Here is a 21,447-nt window from a genome sequence, read left to right on the forward strand (position 1 = left end):
CAGCTGATTGCGGAGGAAATGTGCTTCGGACGACTACATTCGGTTATATTTGGCTATTGTTTACATGTTTTGTATCACATGCAATGCGTCAACAGACTTCAAATACAAGCAATAGAAACTACAGGCACCACAAAAAGTCAGGTAAACAACACTTTCCTGCGGATACCCTATCTCCACCTCCTACTGCCAAAAGGACCAACAGCATGTACAACCGGTAAAGTGTAAATATCATTTTATTCAGCATTCTGCCTTGTAGAGACTATTTAGTATTTTTTACAGTGACTTCTTTTCAGACTGATATCCATGGAGTAACAGTCTGATGTTTAGGCAACCCAATGATTAGAAAATTAAGCCAACAAAAATACACTACATGACCAAAAGTATGTGGACACCTGCTTGTCGAACATCTCATTCTAAAATGATGGGCCCCCTTTGCTGCTATATCAGCCTCCACTCTTCTGGGAAGGCTTTCTGCTAGATGTTGGAACATTGCCACGGGGACTCGCTTCCATTCAGCCACAAGAGCATTAGTGAGGTCGGACACTGATGTTGAGCGATTAGGCCTGGCTCCCAGTCGGCGCTCCAATTCATCCCAAAGGTGTTCGATGGGGTTGAGGTCAGGGCTCTGTGCAGGCCAGTCAAGTTCTTCCACACCGATCTCGACAAAACATTTCTGTATGGACCTCGATTTGTGCACCGGGGCATTGTTATGCTGAAACAGGAAAGGGCCTTCCCCAAACTGTTGCCACAAAGTTGGAAGCACAAAATCATCTGATTTGAAGGCGTGTCCACATATACTATATATGCTCAAAAGTATGTTTGCATCAGCTCAATGAGCTCATTGTGAAGTAAGTAGGCCTACCGGTAGACTGAAAATATTTGTTCTTGTTCATTGGTCTTTTGGGGGGGAAATATAGGTAGGCTCTACTATAGATAGAATAGGATTTGTTTTATGAATATTAGGCTACTGCTTTAAAGATGTTAGAACTGAATGTATGATAGGCCATTGAATTAAATAAATCAATGTTTAATATCCTTATTCATAAGGAATAATTATGGATAGTCATTAAAGCAAATACCTCATTGTCATTTAACTGAAGGAACGCAACCCACCCATGATAGAGTACCCTACATTCACAACATGGGTAATTCCTCGGTCTCCGATATTTCCATTTAAAATGTATGCCAAACAAAAACCATTGATTTCAAAGTTTAACAAACTCTAGCACACTGTCAACTTTGAACAGTTTACATAAAAAATAAAAAATAAATAAAACATTTAGCCTAGGCCTACTGTAAAAACAGTGCAGATGTAAAGTTTGGTAACAGAATTATGGCAAAATCTCCCTCCGTTTTATTCTATTACCAAACTTTGTATCTGCACAGTTCCTACTGTAAATGTGTTTTTGTTTTTTTATCTGTGGAAATTGTTAAAAGTAGTCATTGTGCATAGCGTTCTAGGGTTTGTTAAACTTTGAAATCAATGGTTTTTGTTTAGTAAACATTTTAAAGGGGAAAAATCTAGGTCTCCGGGAAATTCCGTTATATGGAATTGCCCACATGTAGCTGCGTGTATAGGAACCCACTCGCCTTTCCTGACGTAACAACACAGCTCAAATCAGTAGCCTATGAGAACTCTGAGTTCACAAACCTGATCATGCAAAAGTTGTAAAGGTGTGTGAGAGAGACCAACATTACCTGTTGATCTTCAGAGCGAACGCACGTCGCTCCGCGCTCGCCAGAGACGACATGAAAAGTTTACTCCAGTTCTGCGGCGGTAGCTACAGTTTCACTGCGGAGTGGTAACTTCTCCTACCGCATTGCTAGCACAAATGTCATCACAAGCCTCATCTTCGCTGTGGCAGCGTTCTGGGTGGAAACTTCCGCATTTGAAACCTACCCATCCCAGCCAGCCAGACACCGGCTGCGGAGTGGGAGGGGATCAGACACACACACTCTCAGTCTCTCTCTCTCTCTCTCTCTCTCTCTCCTCTCTCTCTCTCTGCTAGATACGCCCTTGGGTTTACTTAATAAGCAGTCTTGTGTGTGTGTGTGTGTGTGTGTGTGTGTGTGTGTGTGTGTGTGTGTGTGTGTGTGTGTGTGTGTGTGTGTGTGTGTGATTATTGTTTATTTCACTTTTGGGTGCTGGATTGATGTGCTGGAATGCCCACATTGACATTAAAGATGTAGCTCAGTTGGTAGAGCATGGTGTTTGCAACGCCAGGGTTGTGGGTTCGATTCCCACAGGGGGCTAGTATGATTTTTTATTTTTTTTTATTAAAAAATAATGTATGCACTCACTAGTTGTAAGTCGCTCTGGATAAGAGTGTCTGCTAAATGACTAAAATTTTTAAAAAATGTAAATGTAATGACATAGCCGACTCCACGATTGAGTTGTTCTGAGACTAGTGATTTCAGCACCTTAAGAATAGCCCGCAATTACAAAGAACAATGTCGTGTGTAATTGCAGGCTATTCTTTGGGTGCTGAAATTTGGTCGTTTTTTATTAAAACGTACTTTTATGTTACGTCGTAAATCGTGGAGTTGAGTTTAATCGGCTAACATTTACATAAACCAATGTGTTTCTGATCTGTTCTGATCCTAACAGCTTTTGAAATGTTATTTGTAGAAACATGCCCTCTGCACCATCAAGGGTTTAGATCAGTGGAGGCTGCTGAGGGGAGGACGGTTCATAATAATGGCTGGAACTGAGCGAATGGAATGGTATCAAACCATGTGTTTGATGTATTTGATACCACTGTATTGATTCTGCTCCAGCCATTACCAGGAGCCCGTCCTCCCCAATTAAGGTGCCACCAACCTCCTGTGGTTTAGATTTGACAGGAGTATGATCTTCACTTGATGGGGTCATATATAAGTAGCCTATAAAGGATTAAGTATATCAGAGAGGATATGGCAAAAAAATAAAATAGTAATGTAGTTTGATTCAAAACAGAATGTGCTGCACTGCAAAACAAAATAGACATGGGTATTTATTAGAAAGGATACAGCTTTTGTCAGATTTGACTTTTCCTAGCAGGTTTATTTGTTGCATACACAGATTAGCAAACGTTAATGTAATGTAATATGTAATATGCCATTTAGCAGACGCTTTTATCCAAAGCGACTTACAGTCATGCGTGCATAAATTTTTTGTGTATGGGTGGTCCCGGGGATCGAACCCACTACCTTGACGTTACAAGCGCCGTGCTCTACCAGCTGAGCTACAGAGGACCACATTAAAGCAGGTGCAGTGAAATTATTGTGTTTCTAGCTCCAGCAGTGCCATAAATATCTAACAGTACAATACTAACACACAAATAATAAAATAAAAGAAGAAAGAAGAAATGAAGAAATATCAGAACGAGCAATATTGGAAAGAGCAATGTCAGAGTCCAGAATATAAATATGTGATGTGTATAGACAGTATGGACAATATACTGTATAAGTAGGAAAAAGGTACAGCAGTAGTTATATGGATGAGCTATGTCAATAATACAGTATTTACATATAAAGCAAATAACCAATTAGCTTAATTAGGTTAGAGGGAACTTACACAGCAGGTTAGGAGAATAAACGTAGCATGATATGATCATTCGGTTAAGGTCAGGGTTAGCTAAAATACACCAAAAACAACCTCTAGCCTTTCTATCATGACCAACAATATGCTATGAGGTCAATGCGGCAGGGGCACCATGAGATGATTACCCAACGTTCCAGGGGCCTATAGCCTGGGGGCCCATAGCATGGGGGCCCAGGGAGTGCATGAACCCGGATTGAACAGCTAGGTGCGCGCACCCTCTACCGTAAAACAATAACTTTTTGTTGACGTGACAGCACAGCTGCACCTTGCTAGTTCATGGTGCAACAATGCTTAGTTAATACGTCTTATTGATTTAGATGTGTGTATTTTCTTCAAATGACAATAGGCGTACTTATTTTTTCATCAATATTCTTTGAACGTAACCTACGTCTCGGAGATGTCGGTCGGTCTTGCGGAACAGTTTAACTGGTAATCCCTTTTCTCAGACGGATTATATATATCGTTGCACACAGCTACAACAAAATTGAAAGGAACACATGACATAAACATCAGCATGAAAATAATTGTCTATCTATGAAATCAAAGATATAACCAGGTAAATGTAATGAATCGCTTTTATTTGCTTCACACTGACACTTGTCATACTGATGGGACAGTTTTAAACGCAGCAGTGTTCTAGCATTTCCCTGTATGCACGAATGGGCAGCAGCAGAGTTAGCTAGCTAGCCTAGCACTAGAAATAGCTAGCTGACTTCACCAAAGCACTGCTGGCTGCGTTTTAAACGGTCCCACATAACATCTGGCAATCTGACCAATATATGCCAGATTCAACCTAAGGTTGTTAGCGCTGACTCAGAACTGCACCCGTGATTTAAATGAAATGTTAACGTTTATATTAGCTATATGTTAGGCAAGCTAACGTTATAACGCTATCAATACAGATTTACAGATTGTCCTGTTTGCAGACATAACAGCCATGTATGAGGTCTTAATGGACGAGGAGGATGATTGCCCAGAGTTGGTCCCCATCGCAGGAAAGCCTCTCTCACCTGGCGAGCAGATACCTGTGACCATCATCACAGGCTACCTCGGTATGACTGTCAGTTAAGTCTAGTTCCCACCCCCATGCATACTGCTGTGTTGTCAGACAGGTAGTGCTCATCAATCTTGGTCATCGAGAGATGCATGATGTGCAGGGTTTTGTTCAACCCTAGCACTAAAACACCTGGTTCGGCTAGTTCACAAATACTTTGTTTAGGCCCTAGTTGAATCATATGTGTTATTGTGGGGCTGGAACAAAAGTCTGCCCACCCAGTAGCTCCCCATGGTCAGGGTTAGTGACTGACCACTGGGATAGAAATCTATAGTAATTACAGTGTGCTATTCATATAAATCATACCTCTTCTGCAGACTATAACAGTTCATTTATAACCCATATAGGTGCTGGGAAGACGACACTGTTGAACTACATTTTAACTGAGCAACACAATAAGAGAATCGCTGTCATACTCAATGAATTTGGAGAAGGTATGTCCATTTTTATGGTCTATATAGGTTGCACTGTCTTTATTTTTTCATAAAGGTACAAAATTACTTGTTGCTTCATTACAGCTGTTTTGCAATGACATTGTATTCGATGGTGTGAATGTTTTCTTGTTGGTTGTATCATATGGTTAAAGGTAAAATGCACCCCAAAAATCCTATAATTTACAGTGTTACATTACACTAATATGTGAGAAAAATTTTTGGTGAACAAATGTTTCATTTTGTTGTTATAATAAGGTTGGTAGCAATGTGAAAATTGTTGTGGAAATTGTTGCAGCTCAAGTCGACTACAAAACCCACATTGCAATGCTGTCTATGGGCTGGCTGGCTAGCTAGTTAGCTAGGTTGCTAGCTAGCAAACGTAGCTACACACAATGATACCAAAGTCAATAACAGCATGTGAAGTAGCTAGTTAGCTGTAAAATCGCCTAAACAAACTGCACTATCAATTTAGGAGTCTACAATCTCACCATGTTCAACCTGCAGATCGATGTGCCTCACAGAGTGGAGTCTGACATTCACAACAGCACCATGCAATGCACCTTTTACTGAAGAGGCAGACAAATAGGAGAAATGTGTTAGACGCTCTGTTAAATAAAACATTTCTCCAGGTAAGAATATCGCAAAAATATTATCAATGGCTCATTCGAGAGAAGACAACCTCCCACGTTATGACATCGGCTAGTATTGACATTTGACATGTATGATAGACGTTTTCGCGATCTAAAAGTCGTATTCCAATTAACTTCCAGTGTAGTGAGAGCGGTTTTATCACAATGCTCCGTCATACAGGCCCAATTTCTGCCTGTTTGAACTGCAATAGATCAGATACAGTTCGAAACATGAAATGACCCAGGGAATCGATAGCACATCACGCAGAGATGCTCAAAAACAATATAACATTCAAAATGGGTGAATCTTTATTTAAAGTGCGCTAGGGAGCAGCAAAGAGCTCTGTTCAAACCTATATGAATCCCTTGAGATGCTGCAGGGTCCTTTATAGCCTGACATGAGAAACAGTGTTTAGTCTGGCTAAAGTCAATTATCTTAACCATGAAATAGGCCTACAATAGATCTGTGTTGTGAATGCTACACTGAACAAAAATATAAACACAACATGCAACAATTTCAAAGGTTTTACTGAGTTACAATTCATTAGGCCCTAATCTATGGATTTCACATGACTGGGAATACAGATATGCATCTGTTGGTCACAGATGCCTTAAAAAAAAGGTAGAGGCGTGGATCAGAAAACCAGTCAGTATCTGGTGTGACCACCTTTTGCCTCATGCAGCGCGACACATCTCCTTCGTATAGAGTTGATCAGGCTGTTGATTGTGGCCTGTGGAATGTTGTCCCACTCGTCTTCAATGGCTGTGTGAAGTTGCTGTATATTGGCAGGAACTGGAACACGCTGTCGTACATGTCGATCCAGAGCATCCCAAACATGCTCAATGGGTGACATGTCTGGTGAGTATGCAGGCCATGGAAGAACTGGGACATTTTCAGCTTCAAGGAATTGTGTCCAGATCCTTGCGACATGGGGCCTTGCATTATCATGCTGAAACATGAGGTGATGGTGGCGGATGAATGGCACGACAATGGGCCTCAGGATCTCGTCACAGTATCGCTGTTCATTCAAATTGCCATCAAATAAATGCAATTGTGTTTGTTGTCCGTAGCTTATGCCTGCCCGTACCATAACCCCACCTACACAATGGGGCACTCAGTTCACAAGGTTGACATTAGCAAACCACTCGCCCACAAGACGCCATCTGCCCGGTACAGTTGAACCCGGGATTCATTCGTGAAGAGCACACTTTTCCAGCGTGCCAGTGGCCGACGCCGAACTGCAGTCAGGTTAAGACCCTGGTGAGGACGACGAGCACGCAGATGAGCTTCCCTGAGACGGTTTCTGACAGTTTGAGCATTAATTATTTAGTTGTGCAAACCCGCAGTTTCATCAGCTGTCTGGGTGGCTGGTCTCAGACGATCCCGCAGCTGAAGAAGGCGGATGTGGAGGTCCTGGGCTGGAGTGGTTACACGTGGTCTGTGGTTGTGAGGCCGGTTGGACGTACTGCCAAATTCTCTGAAGCGATATTGGAGGTGGCTTATGGTAGAGAAATTAACATTACATTCTCTGGCAACAACTCTAGTCGACATTCCTGCAGTCAGCATGCCAATTGCACGTTCCCTCAAATTTTGACATCTGTGGCATTGTGCTGTGTGACAAACCTGCACATTTTAGAGTGGCCTTTTATTTTCCCCAGTACACGGTGCACCTGTGTAATGATCATGCTGTTTAAACAGCTTCTTGATATGCCACACCTGTCAGGTGGATGGATTATCTTGGCAAAGGAGAAATGCTCACTAAAAGGGATGTTAACAAATTTGTGCACAACATTTGAGAGAGTCCAGTCAGCAGAACACCCAGATGTTTACTGCTCTGATAATGATTGGTGTCCCTCATCTGTCCTGTAGGTAGTGCTCTGGAGAAGTCTCTAGCTGTGAGCCAGGCAGGAGAGCTGTATGAGGAATGGCTGGAGCTCAGGAACGGCTGCCTCTGCTGCTCCGTGAAGTATGTATGTTTAACTTCAATGTTAAGTCCCCCATATGGGGGACTTTGAGCGGTTCTTGACCGGTTCCGACTGACATTTTGGTGTACAAAGTGCTCTGTGAACACAGTAGGGTCCCATGCTTTATAATGCCAAAAAGATGTCTGCTCTCTGTTTCCACTCTCTCAGCAGAGCTGACTTGAAGTGTCAGGTTTCAGACCCCACATTTGCATAGGGAGTGACGTGTCACATTTTCTGGCCTATCCAGATTTTATTTTTGCCAATATTGTACTGTCACTAAGAATGAACATATTTATTTTATAGTTAAGAAATGTGAAATCTTATAGTATGTCATTTATAATTTGATTGTTACTATATTTAGAAAGCATTTCAGTCATTTCAAGCCCTATTACCCCACTTTTGTTGAATAGGAAAAAAAATCATATGATTTTTCATACATGTATTCTCATAATATTTGTACTATGTACTTGAGCTTGTGTTCTCAAAAGTGAGTACACCTCAGCAATTTATAAGTATTTTTTGTCAGAAAGGTGACCTTTCTAAAACTATGCAACATTACCAGTTATTGTTCAAGCCATCTCAAATCAAATTTTATTTGCCACATGCGCCGAATACAACAGTATATTACCGTGAAATGCTTACTTACAGCCCTTAACCAACAATGCATTTAATTTTTTATAAAAAAGTAAAATAAAACAACAACAACAACAAAAAAGTGTTGAGAAAAAAAGAGCAGAAGTAAAATAAAATTACAGTAGGGAGGCTATATACAGGGGGGTACCGGTGCAGAGTCAATGTGCGGGGGCACCGGCTAGTTGAGGTAATATGTACATGTGGGTAGAGTTAAAGTGACTATGCATAAATAATTAACAGAGTAGCAGCAGCGTAAAAAGATGGGGTGGGGTTGGGGGGGCAGTGCAAATAGTCTGGGTAGCCATGATTAGCTGTTCAGGAGTCTTATGGCTTGGGGGTAGAAGCTGTTGAGAAGCCTTTTGGCCAAAATGCCACCTGGAAAGCTATTTTTAATGCTATATTGATAGTAAATTTAGCAATTTATATGACAAGTGAACAACACCCACCTTTTCCATTGTCAATAATCCATTTTGCCCATATTCTTGATGAAGAATGTTAAGCTCACTGGTTTGAGACCACAAAATCAACCAAATCCGCTAAATAGCGCTGCTAATAGCTCGATATTGAAGATACTGTGATTGAAGAAAAATAGTTCAGAGGTTAAATTATAAAAAAATATAGGTTCATCGTCATTTCTACACACTTTCTACCTGGCTTTAGTAGTGTAGGTTCAGACTGGAGTATTCTCATGAAAATAATTAAGTTTGGGTATGTCTATTTAAGCGGACATCTAAAATCTGCCCTTTCATTCAACTGGTTGAAACATTGCCACTTAGTCTTAGATAATACATCCCCTTTCATTGCATTAGGTTTAAAATCTGTATGGACATCATACCCTGCTGAGCATTAAGTTGACATGTAGAATTTTCAATTGACAATACCTACCATTCCTAATCTCAACAATCATTCCGTCCTCTAGAGACAATGGCCTGAAAGCCATAGAAAACCTCATGCAGAAGAAAGGAAAGTTTGACTATATTCTTCTAGAAACGACAGGACTTGCAGATCCAGGTAAGTTAAATAACATCACAAACCCTCACAGTTGAATTAAAGTCAACTTTGAATAGCTACTGTTTGTGGTTCACATTACAATGCAGTACCTTACACGTGGAGATGCTTGGTTAGCTTAGACTATCCACACGCGACCCAATATTGGCATTGTGAAAAAAAAATCGTCAAAATGCCACCTGGAAAGCTATTTTTAATGCTATATTGATAGTAAATTTAGCAATTTATATGACAAGTGAACAACATACCCACCTTTTCCATTGTCAATAATCCATTTTGTCCATATTCTTGATGAAGAATGTTAAGCTCACTGGTTTGAGACCACAAAATCAACCAAATCCGCTAAATAGCGCTGCTAATAACTCTATATTGAAGATACTGTGATTGAAGAAAAATTGTTCAGAGGTTAAATTATAAAAAATATAGGTTCATCGTCATTTCTACACACTTTCTACCTGGCTTTAGTAGTTTAGGTTCAGACTGGAGTATTTTTCATCCCCTCAAAACAAGTTAAACTAAAATAAAGACACCTGCGACCCATTCGAAACCTCCTGCGACTCGCAAACCACAGTTTTACAATCGCTGTTCTAGAGGAACGCTTCACTCTGTCAACTTCAATCTGTTTACTCTCTTATGTTTGGTTAGAATATAGCTGGACGTTATAGCAACAACAAGTTCACAAAGTATACACTGGCATGTTTCAACAGCAAGTGTAATGTATTTAAATAGAATTTCACTTCATCAGGATGATATTTGAAGCCTGAGTGCTATGCCGTCTGCTATGCAAATAGATGCCCTCGTATTTCATGTTTGTGTCGACAGTCAAGAAACTATTGTAATAGGATGGCATTTGCTGCTGTAGTGACTAGTGGGACACTTTTCGTTGAAACTTAGTTGAATAGCATGTTGTTTCCATACATTTAGGCTAGATTGAATTCACTGCAATGTTTAGGTGACATTCTCAATACTATTCAGTTCCAGCATGCTCAACCAAAGCTTTGCATTGTTGGCCTTAGTTTGACTCCAGACGGACACTTCTAGACAAGCCCAGCTAGTTGAGCTTCTTCTTACTTAAGACCAATAACACTGTGCTCTGGGACAGTGCCAGGGTTATTGGGGTGGGGCGGGGGGTGATATCTGAACAACCTATTTCCATCAGGACAGGGAAGCCATCAGGCCGTAAACGTTTAGCCAGGGGGGAAAGGAAATCAATAGGAGGCCATTACGGGGCGAGCCCTGTGACGACTGGAGTGTGTCAGTAAGTGACAGGTGTCAGTGGTCCAGAGACGCAGCCAGCTACATACCACTGGTCCACACACAGGCCTGACAGAGCACGCTCAGACCGGGACTCTCCTCACCCCTCCACTGTGTCATTGGCTGAGACAGGCTGGTTATTGATTGAGACAGGGCTGTCATTGGCCCAGACAGGCCTGTCAATCAGAGAGGTCCCAGGGGGCTGGCACCTCCCATTGAGGAAGAGGCTGGACGGGTGGTGCGTGGGATGCCACTCACAAACAGTGTTTTCATTACTCTCCTATCAAATATTTACCATGCTTTCTTATTCTCGCCTGACGGTTTGACAAAAGTGCATTATGTGAACAAGCTAGGCCTGTTGCGGTGACATGGCACTGGAATAACTTCCCCCACGGAGAAATGGAAATGCCTGGAAGCAATCTAAATGTACCTACGGGGAGAAAAACAATTGAAAGCTGCTCAAATTATTTTTAACTGGTCCACTGAGTTCTAGGATGTTAAATGTGGCTGTGCTTGGGGCAGAGGCAAACTGTAATGGTTAGGAAATGTCTCCTGATAATGTTGTGTTTTACTTCTTTAATGTTCTTAATACTTCTTTAATGTTGCGGTATGCTATCTAAATATCTCTCTAATTCACCCTCTCAGGTGCTGTGGCCTCCATGTTCTGGGTTGATGCAGAACTAGGGAGTGACATCTATCTAGACGGTAAAAAAAAACATTTTGTGCTAAACGTGTGTTCCAGTTGGTGTGTTTAGGAGCAATAGGTGTGTATTCCATGTGGTGTTCATGGGGGGGGGGGGGTTAGGAGCCTCCAGTTGTAGAAAGGACAAAATGTATAGCATGTCCACTTCCCAGGAGGAATACTCAGCTGTTTCTTCTGTTATGACAGAGAATGCTTGGAAAGACCACAAGTGGACATAGAAAGTGACTTGAACACACAAGCTGGACCAAACACCAAAAGGCTGCAGGGTCAGAGTTAATTGAATACACAAGCCCTCTTATTGTCTTTTCTGCTTTTGTTTGTTTACAGGTATTGTCACAGTCATTGATGCTAAGTACGCAATGCAGGTAAAAGCTCATTCAGACATTTATTTATTTTATTTATTTCACCTTTATTTAACCAGGTAAGCCAGTTGAGAACAAGTTCTCATTTACAACTGCGACCTGGCCAAGTTAAAGCAAAGCAGTGCGATAAAAACAACAACAACACAGAGTTGTGAAATAAACAAATGAAATAAACAAAACGTACAGTCAAAAACACAATAGATAATCTACAGTGGGGAAAAAAAGTATTTAGTCAGCCACCAATTGTGCATGTTCTCCCACTTAAAAAGATGAGAGAGGCCTGTAATTTTCATCATAGGTACACGTCAACTATGACAGACAAAATGAGAAAAAAAAATCCAGAAAATCACATTGTAGGATTTTTAATTAATTAATTTGCAAATTATGGTGGAAAATAAGTATTTGGTCAATAACAAAAGTTTCTCAATACTTTGTTATATACCCTTTGTTGGCAATGACACAGGTCAAACGTTTTCTGTAAGTCTTCACAAGGTTTTCACACATTGTTGCTGGTATTTTGGCCCATTCCTCCATGCAGATCTCCTCTAGAGCAGTGATGTTTTGGGGCTGTCGCTGGGCAACACGGACTTTCAACTCCCTCCAAAGATTTTCTATGGTGTTGAGATCTGGAGACTGGCTAGGCCACTCCAGGACCTTGAAATGCTTCTTACGAAGCCACTCCTTCGTTGCCCGGGCGGTGTGTTTGGGATCATTGTCATGCTGAAAGACCCAGCCACGTTTCATCTTCAATGCCCTTGCTGATGGAAGGAGGTTTTCACTCAAAATCTCACGATACATGGCCCCATTCATTCTTTCCTTTACACAGATCAGTCGTCCTGGTCCCTTTGCAGAAAAACAGCCCCAAAGCATGATGTTTCCACCCCCATGCTTCACAGTAGGTATGGTGTTCTTTTGGATGCAACTCAGCATTCTTTGTCCTCCAAACACGACGAGTTGAGTTTTTACCAAAAAGTTCTATTTTGGTTTCATCTGACCATATGACATTCTCCCAATCCTCTTCTGGATCATCCAAATGCACTCTAGCAAACTTCAGACAGGCCTGGACATGTACTGGTTTAAGCAGGGGGACACGTCTGGCACTGCAGGATTTGAGTCCCTGGCGGCGTAGTGTGTTACTGATGGTAGGCTTTGTTACTTTGGTCCCAGCTCTCTGCAGGTCATTCACTAGGTCCCCCCGTGTGGTTCTGGGATTTTTGCTCACCGTTCTTGTGATCATTTTGACCCCACGGGGTGAGATCTTGTGTGGAGCCCCAGATCGAGGGAGATTATCAGTGGTCTTGTATGTCTTCCATTTCCTAATAATTGCTCCCACAGTTGATTTCTTCAAACCAAGCTGCTTACCTATTGCAGATTCAGTCTTCCCAGCCTGGTGCAGGTCTACAATTTTGTTTCTGGTGTCCTTTGACAGCTCTTTGGTCTTGGCCATAGTGGAGTTTGGAGTGTGACTGTTTGAGGTTGTGGACAGGTGTCTTTTATACTGATAACAAGTTCAAACAGGTGGCATTAATACAGGTAATGAGTGGAGGACAGAGGAGCCTCTTAAAGAAGAAGTTACAGGTCTGTGAGAGCCAGAAATCTTGCTTGTTTGTAGGTGACCAAATACTTATTTTCCACCATAATTTGCAAATAAATTCATTAAAACTCCTACAATGTGATTTTCTGGAAATTTTTTTCTCATTTTGTCTGTCATAGTTGACGTGTACCTATGATGAAAATTACAGGCCTCTCTCATCTTTTTAAGTGGGAGAACTTGCACAATTGGTGGCTGACTAAATACTTTTTTTCCCCACTGTATATACAGTGTGTGCAAATGTGGTAAGTTATGGAGGTAAGGCAATAAATAGGCCATAGTGCAAAATAATTACAATTTAGTATTAACACTGGAGTGATAGATGTGCAGAAGATGATGTGCAAATAGAGATACTGGGGTGCAAATGAGCAAAATAAATAACAATATGGGGATGAGGTATTTGGGTGTGCTAATTACAGAATGGCTGTGTACAGGTGCAGTAATCGGTAAGCTGCTCTGACAACTGATGCTTAAAGATGGTGAGGGAGATAAGTGTCTCCAGCTTCAGAGATTTTTGCAGTTCGTGTCAAATTGAAAAGTTGACATCACATAACAATCCTCAGAATCTGTCAAACATGGCTGAGTCTGGGTTCATTTGTCAAAATGTACTCTACATTCTCCTGAAAGAAATGGGGCTTTCAAGACAACTGGGAACTCTGAAAAAAATGTGTTCAAATCATGACGTCTGTCAGAGCTCTAGAAAGATGCCCGAGTTTCCCACTTGGAATTCCGAGTTGGATGACCGTTCAAAACTATTTTTCCCAGCCAGCGTTTGTTCCAAGTTGTCTTGAATGCACAGAAGTCAGAGATTTCCGACTTCCCAGTTGTTTATTTTGGTAGAAATCCTCAGGCAGGAATATAAAAATTGTATTTCTCAAAATGAACTGGAGTAATTTCCAGTTCATTGTCAAATTGAAAAGTTGACATCACATAACAATCCTCAGAATCTGTCAAACAATCTTGTCTTGTCCGCAAGTTGTAGAGGCTATAGAGAGTTCCAAACCCTGTACACCCATGCACACACACACACACACACACACACCACCCTCCCAAACTCAAAAGCCTTTAATCACTTTGGAGAGGAACAGGTCAAGTGACACCTGGATAATAGGCTGTAATCTGAGGTTGTCATGCTTGGCGAGTTGACACGTTCACGGCCTAGGTGCCACCTCGGCCCTCACACGAAGAGGAAGGGGGGGAAAGAGGACAGAGAGGGAGAGGATGATTGAAACTGAAGGGGTAATTGATATCAGAGCAGATCACTCTTATGGGACTGTCACACCCCCTAACCCCCCTTTCTCTGATCCTCTGCTCCTGAAATACTCTTCTGACTGGGGACAGATGAGAACTCAAGTCCCAGGCCTCTCACTCACCATCAGGCCCCAGACTCTCATGGTATGGTGATAGAGGAAGGTGATTTAATAGTGGTGGTCATTGTATTTAGTTTTTGATTTCCATCACTCGCTAGGCCGTAGCTGAGGGACATCCTCTGACAGGTTGATGTTTAGGGGTGAGGAGAAGAGGTTACGATCCCTAGTCCCTCTGTTATTACATATTTCACTCAGGAGATGAAACCAGCGCTGGCTCCATCCCTGATACAGTGGCAGGACACAAATAGAAAATTGGTCTGATTTATCTCTTGTGGTTTCAAAATGTTTCAGCAGGTGATTTCTATCTCGTATCACAGGTTGGATTGATGAGTGTCATTCACGTTCTTCTCTTCATTTTGGGGATGTCACTTTTTGTGTCAGTTTTGGTCCATGTATCTACTCTCCAATCCCAGTGCTGAATCAAGTTTGAAATAAAGTTAAAGGTGAAAACTAGCTTACACTTTCTTTCGCATCAGTGGACTGGAGGATAGTGAAGTGTCAGAACAGAAAGTTGGTCTCACTAACTTTGGTTAATTAATTATCTTCCTGCAGCATCTGACAGAGGAGAAACCAGAGGGACTGGTCAATGAAGCAGCTAGGTATGCTCTGTCTGTCTGTCTGTCTGTCTCAATACAGGAATAATTTTTATTTTGTACTTACCTCTTTGATGCCTCGTTTTATACACACAGTTTTTTCTCAGTTTAATTTCCCTTTCCTGCTGTCCCATCAGTCCTCTGGTTGCCTGGTGTTGTTGTTGATCCTACAGAGACTAATGTCACACTGCTCTCGGTTTCTATTGCTGTTTTCGTCTCCAACATAATGGGGGTCCCATTTGAGTGTGGCACGTCCTTTACAATGCCACACACACACCTCAGGAGGGCTTGGGAACACCAGTGGAACACCAGCACCAGTGTTACCACCATACAGCTTTGTTAAGGTAACTGTATTGGTTCTACTGTTGTATGTGCAGGCAGATAGCCCTGGCAGACCTGACCATCATCAATAAGACTGACCTGGTGACTGGAGAGGAGCTCAACCACCTCAGAGACACCGTCAGGTGACCACTAGTCACTTTTTACAGACCTTTTTACTAATACACTGTCCTGTTAAAATAATAGTCAAGTGAGGACCTGTTTCCATTTGTAATTGCGCTTTTTGATTGTTCAGATCAGATGTGTGATTCCTTTATGTAATAGAGTGTATTGTACATAATCATAAACATCTTCCCTCTACAGGTCTATAAATGGTCTGGTCAAGATTCTGGAAACTCAGAAGTCAAGGTGGGTTGGTTCATTTGGCCTATATGAACGGTGGGTGGTGATTGAACGTGTACCATTGTCTACTGTAGCACTACTCTCACCTGGAGACATAACCAGACATGGAGACACAGCCATGCTGCATGTTACAGGGGTTTTACTATGACTATTTTTAAAGACGTAAAACTCTCTCTCTCACACACACACACAATTATCCCCCTTGCGTGTTCTTCCAGCTTTGTTCTTGAAACACAGATGAAACATATCAGCCATGAATGACTTGTATTTGAGCCACAGGCCTGCACCCCCCCCCCCGCCTACACAACCCCCAATCCTAGGGTTTTCAGTTACCCACAAACCCTTGCTCTCTGACCCCTCTCTGACGCCCCACCAGGCACCACCCATTCTGTGTGTGTGAGATATAAGACACAAGTAGGTGCTGGCTGAATGAAATCAGTGCTGCTCTGCATGTGTCAAAGGCAGGGTGTGTCTCTCAGATCCACTCTCCACCCCAGAGATACAACAGAGAACATGAAAGGCCAAAACAGAAAGGGGGGCTAACCAAATCTAATTGTATTTGTCACATACACGTGTTTAGCAGATGTTATTGCGGGAATTAAGAATATATACATATATGGACAAGCAATGACAGAGCGGCATGGACTAAGATACAGTAGAATATTATAGAATACAGTATATACATATGAGATGAGTAATGCAAGATATGTAAACATTATTAAAGTGACTAGTGTTCCATTTCTTAAAGTGGCCAGTGATTTCAATAGGCAGTAGCAGCCTCTAATGTGCTAGTGATGGCTATTTAACAGTCTGATGGCCTTGAGTTAGAAGCTGTTTTTCATTCTCTCTGTCCCAGCTTTGATGCACCTGTACTGACCTAGCCTTCTGGATGATAGCGGGGTGAACAGGCAGTGGCTCGGGTGGTTGTTGTCCTTGATGATCTTTTTGGCCTTCCTTTGACATCGGGTGCTGCAGGTGTCCTGGAGGGCTGGTAGTTTGCCCCCGGTGATGCGTTGGGCAGACCGCACCACCCTCTGGAGAGCCCTGCGGTTGTGGGCGGTGCAGTTGCCGTACCAGGCGGTGATACAGCCTGACAGGATGCTCTCAATTGTGCATCTGTAAAAGTTTGTGAGGGTTTTAGGTGCCAAGCCACATTTCTTCAGCCTCCTGAGGTTGAAGAGGCGCTGTTGTGCCTTCTTCACCACACTGTCTGTGTGGGTGGACCATTTTAGTTTGTCAGTGATGTGTACACCGAGGAACTTGAAGCTTTCCACCTTCTCCACTGCAGTCCTGTCGATGTGGATAGGGGGGTGCTCCCTCTGCTGTTTCCTGAAGTCCACGATCATCTCCTTTGTTTTGTTGACGTTGAGTGAGAGGTTATTTTCCTGGCACCACACTCCCAGAGCCCTCACCTCCTCCCTGTAGGCTGTCTCGTCATTGTTGGTAATCAAGCCTACTACTGTTGTGTCATCTGCAAACTTGATGATTGAGTTGGAGGCGTGCTTGGCCACGCAGTCATGGGTGAACAGGGGTACAGGAGGGGGCTAAGCACGCACCCTTGTGTGGCCCCAGTGTTGAGGATCCGCGAAGTGGAGGTGTTGTTTCCTACGTTCATCAACTGGGGGCGGCCCATCAGGAAGTCCAGGACCCAGTTGCACAGGGCGGGGTTCAGACCCAGGGCCTCAAGCTTAATGATGAGCTTGGAGGGTACTATGGTGTTGAATGCTGAGCTATAGTCAATGAACAGCATTCTTACATAGGTATTCCTCTTGTCCAGATTGGATAGGGCAGTGTGATGGCGATTGCATCGTCTATTGGGGCGGTAAGCAAATTGAAGTGGGCCTAGGGTTGCAGGTAAGGTAGAAGTGATATGATCCTTGACTAGTCTCTCAAAGCACTTCATGATGACAGAAGTGAGTGCTACGGGGCGATAGTCATTTAGTTCAGTTACCTTTGCTTTCTTGGGTACAGGGACAATGGTAGCAATCTTGAAGCATGTGGGGACAGCAGACTGGGATAGGGAGAGATATGAATATGTCCGTAACAACCCTCCCCAAAGCAACAAAAAAAGTGATACAACCTTGCCCTATTTTGGACAACCCCCCCAATAAATAGGCTATAGTGCAAAATAATTACAATAGTATTAACACTGGAATGCTAGATGTGCAAGAGATTATGTGCAAATAGAGATACTGGGGTGCAAAAGAGCAAAATAAATAACAATATAGGGGTGGGGTAGTTGGGTGGGCTAATTTCAGATGGGCTGTGTACAGGTGCAGTGATCGGTAAGGTGCTCTGACAACTGATGCTTAAAGTTAGTGAGGGAGATAAGAGTCTCCAGCTTCAGAGATTTTTGCAATTCGTTCCAGTCATTGGCAGCAGAGAACTGGAAGGAATGGCGGCCAAAGGAGGTGTTGGCTTTGGGAATGACCAGTGAGATATACCTGCTGGAGCGCAGACTACGGGTGGGTGCTGCTATGGTGACCAATGAGCTAAGATAAGGCGGGGATTTGCCTAGCAGTGATTTATAGATGGCCTGGAGCCAGTGGGTTTGACGACGAACATGTAGTGAGGACCAGCCAACAAGAGCGTACAGGTCACAGTGGTGGGTAGTGTATGGGGCTTTGGAGACAAACGGATGGCACTGTGATAGACTACATCCAATTTGCTGAGTAGAGTGTTGGAGGCTATTTTGTAAATGACATCGCCGAAGTCAAGGATCGGTAGGATAGTCAGTTTTACGAGGGCATGTTTGGCAGCATGAGTGAAGGAGGCTTTGTTGCGAAATAGGAAGCCGATTCTAGATTTAACTTTGGATTGGAGATTCTTTATGTGAGTCTGGAAGTTGAGTTTACAGTCTAACCAGACACCTAGGTATTTGTAGTTGTCCACATACTCTAGGTCAGACCCGTCGAGAGTGGTGATTCTAGTCGGGTGGGCGGGTGTCAGCAGCGTTCGATTGAAAAGCATGCATTTAGTTTTACTAGTGTTTAAGAGCAGTTGGAGGCTACTGAAGGAGTGTTGTATGGCATTGAAGCTCGTTTGGAGGTTTGTTAACACAGTGTCCAATGAAGGGCCAGATGTATACAAAATGGTGTCGTCTGCGTAGAGGTGGATCTGAGAGTCACCAGCAGCAAGAGCGACATCATTGATATACACGGAGAAAAGTGTCGGCCCAAGAATTGAATCCCTGTGGCACCCCCATAGAGACTGCCATAGGTCCAGACAACAGGCCCTCCGATTTGACACACTGAACTCTATCTGAGAAGTAGTTGGTGAACCAGGCGAGGCAGTCATTTGAGAAACCAAGGCTATTTAGTCTGCCAATAAGAATGCAGTGGTTGACAGAGTCGAAAGCCTTGGCCAGGTCGATGAAGACGGCTGCACAGTACTGTCTATTATCAATCGCGGTTATAATATCGTTTAGGACCTTGAGCGTGGCTGAAGTGCACCCATGACCAGCTCGGAAACCGGATTGCATAGCGGAGAAGGTACGGTGGTATTCGAAATGGTCGGTGATCTGTTTGTTAACTTGGCTTTCAAATACTTTCGAAAGGCAGGGCAGGATGGATATAGGTCTGTAGCAGTTTGGATCTAGAGTGTCACCCCCTTTGAAGAGGGGGATGACCGCGGCAGCTTTCCAATCTCTGGGGATCTCAGACGTTATGAAAGAGAGGTTGAACAGACTAGTAATAGGGGTTGCGACAATTTCGGCGGCTAGTTTTTAGAAAGAAAGGGTCCAGATTGTCTAGCCCAGCTGATTTGTAGGGGTCCAGATTTTGCAGCGCTTTCAAAACATCAGCTGTCTGAATTTGTGTGAAGGAGAAGCGGGGGGGGCATGGGCAAGTTGCAGCAGAGGGTGCAGAGTTGGTGGCCGGGGTAGTGGTAGCCAGATGGAAAGCATGGCCAGCTGTAGCAAAATGCTTGTTGAAATTCTCGATTATTGTAGATTTATCGGTGGTGATAGTGTTTCCTAGCCTCAGTGCAGTGGGCAGCTGGGAGGAAGTGCTCTTATTCTCCATGGACTTTACAGTGTCCCAAAACTTTTTGGAGTTAGTGCTACAGGATGCACATTTCTGTTTGAAAAAGTTAGCCTTTGCTTTCCTGACTGCTTGTGTATATTGGTTCCTAGCTTCCCTGAAAAGTTGCATATCGCGGGGGCTATTTGATGCTAATGCTGTACGCCACAGGATGTTTTTGTGCTGGTCAAGGGCAGTCAAGTCTGAGGAGAACCAGGGGCTATATCGGTTCTTAGTTCTGTATTTTTTGAATGGGGCATGTTTATTTAAGATTGAGAGGAAATTACTTTTAAGGAACAACCAGGCATCCTCTACTGACGGAATGAGATCTATATCCATCCAGGATACCTGGGCCAGGTCAATTAGGAAGGCCTGCTCGCTAAAGTGTTTTAGGGAGCGTTTGACAGTGATGAGGGGTGGTCGTTTGACCGCGGACCCGTTACGGACGCAGGCAATAAGGCAGTGATCGCTGAGATCCTGGTTGAAGACAGCTGAGGTGTATTTAGAGGGTATGTTAGTCAGGATGATATCTATGAGGGTACCCATGTTTACGGATTTAGGGTTGTACCTGGTAGGTTCGTTGATAATTTGCGTGAGGTTGAGGGCATCTAGTTTGGATTGTAGGATGGCTGGGGGATTAAGCATATCCCAATTTAGGTCACCAAGCAGTACGAACTCTGAGGATAAATGGGGGGCAATCAATTCACATATGGTGTCCAGGGCACAGCTGGGGGCTGAGGGGGGTCTGTAGCAAGCGGCAACAGTGAGAGACTTATTTCTGGAAAGGTGGATTTCTAGAAGTAGAAGCTCAAACTGTTTGGCCACAGACCTGGATAGTATGATAGAGCTCTGCAGGCTATCTCTACAGTAGATTGCAACTCCACCCCCTTTGGCAGTTCTATCTAGACGGAAAATGTTATAGTTGGGGATGGAAATTTCAGAATTTTTGGTGGCCTTCCTGAGCCAGGATTCAGACACTGCTAGAACATCAGGGTTGGCGGAGTGTGCTAACGCAGTGAATAACTCAAACTTAGGAAGTAGACTTCTGATATTTATGTGCAAGAAACCAAGACTTTTGCGATTACAGAAGTCAGCAAATGATAGCGCCTGGGGAGTAGGAGTGATACTGAGGGCTGCAGGGCCTGGGTTAGCCTCTACATCACCAGAGGAACAGAGGAGGACTAGAATAAGGATACGGCTAAAGGCTAGGAGAACTAAAACAAATAAGGTTAGATGAGGCCAGTCTGGTCTCAGAGCCATTGGCCTATAACTATGAACAACACATGAGAAAAATGTATTCAATTTCGACAGTGACCGGTATTTCGTTTAAACATCCTGCACTCCAGAGGGACTGGTCAATGAAGCAGCTACAGTGAGGGAAAAAAGTATTTGATCCCCTGCTGATTTTGTACATTTGCCCACTAACAAAGAAATGATCAGTCTATAATTTTAATGGTAGGTTAATTTGAACAGTGAGAGACCGAATAACAACAAAAAAATCCAGAAAAACGCATGTCAAAAATGTTATAAATTGATTTGCATTTTAATGAGGGAAATAAGTATTTGAC

General features: G+C 43.0%; 2 protein-coding genes across 5 annotated transcripts in view; one reads left to right on the forward strand and one right to left on the reverse strand.

Annotated features, from left to right (window-relative positions):
- The window catches only part of LOC121581849 (dedicator of cytokinesis protein 8), a 66,574-nt gene extending 64,645 nt beyond the window's left edge, over window positions 1–1,929 (reverse strand). For all 3 annotated transcript variants that reach the window (XM_041897223.2, XM_041897222.2, XM_041897221.2), the window contains exon 1: window positions 1,699–1,929. In XM_041897223.2, coding sequence (XP_041753157.1) covers window positions 1,699–1,751 — 53 coding nt within the window. In that variant the 5' untranslated portion in view covers window positions 1,752–1,929. The remainder of the gene's footprint in view (window positions 1–1,698) is intronic.
- A 2,101-nt stretch (window positions 1,930–4,030) lies between these two features.
- LOC121581850 (COBW domain-containing protein 1) overlaps window positions 4,031–21,447 on the forward strand; it is a 94,356-nt gene continuing 76,939 nt past the window's right edge. Inside the window, exons 1-10 of one of the 2 annotated variants that reach the window (XM_041897226.2) lie at window positions 4,031–4,139; window positions 4,486–4,635; window positions 4,985–5,071; window positions 7,571–7,667; window positions 9,218–9,309; window positions 11,206–11,265; window positions 11,591–11,628; window positions 15,139–15,185; window positions 15,557–15,643; window positions 15,822–15,866. In XM_041897226.2, the coding sequence (XP_041753160.1) occupies window positions 4,521–4,635; window positions 4,985–5,071; window positions 7,571–7,667; window positions 9,218–9,309; window positions 11,206–11,265; window positions 11,591–11,628; window positions 15,139–15,185; window positions 15,557–15,643; window positions 15,822–15,866 (668 nt within the window). In that variant the 5' untranslated portion in view covers window positions 4,031–4,139; window positions 4,486–4,520. The remainder of the gene's footprint in view (window positions 4,140–4,485; window positions 4,636–4,984; window positions 5,072–7,570; window positions 7,668–9,217; window positions 9,310–11,205; window positions 11,266–11,590; window positions 11,629–15,138; window positions 15,186–15,556; window positions 15,644–15,821; window positions 15,867–21,447) is intronic. The other variant, XM_041897225.2, reaches the window with a different exon arrangement.

This window comes from Coregonus clupeaformis, chromosome 18 (assembly GCF_020615455.1).
Source record: "Coregonus clupeaformis isolate EN_2021a chromosome 18, ASM2061545v1, whole genome shotgun sequence".
NCBI classification, from domain to species: domain Eukaryota; kingdom Metazoa; phylum Chordata; class Actinopteri; order Salmoniformes; family Salmonidae; genus Coregonus; species Coregonus clupeaformis.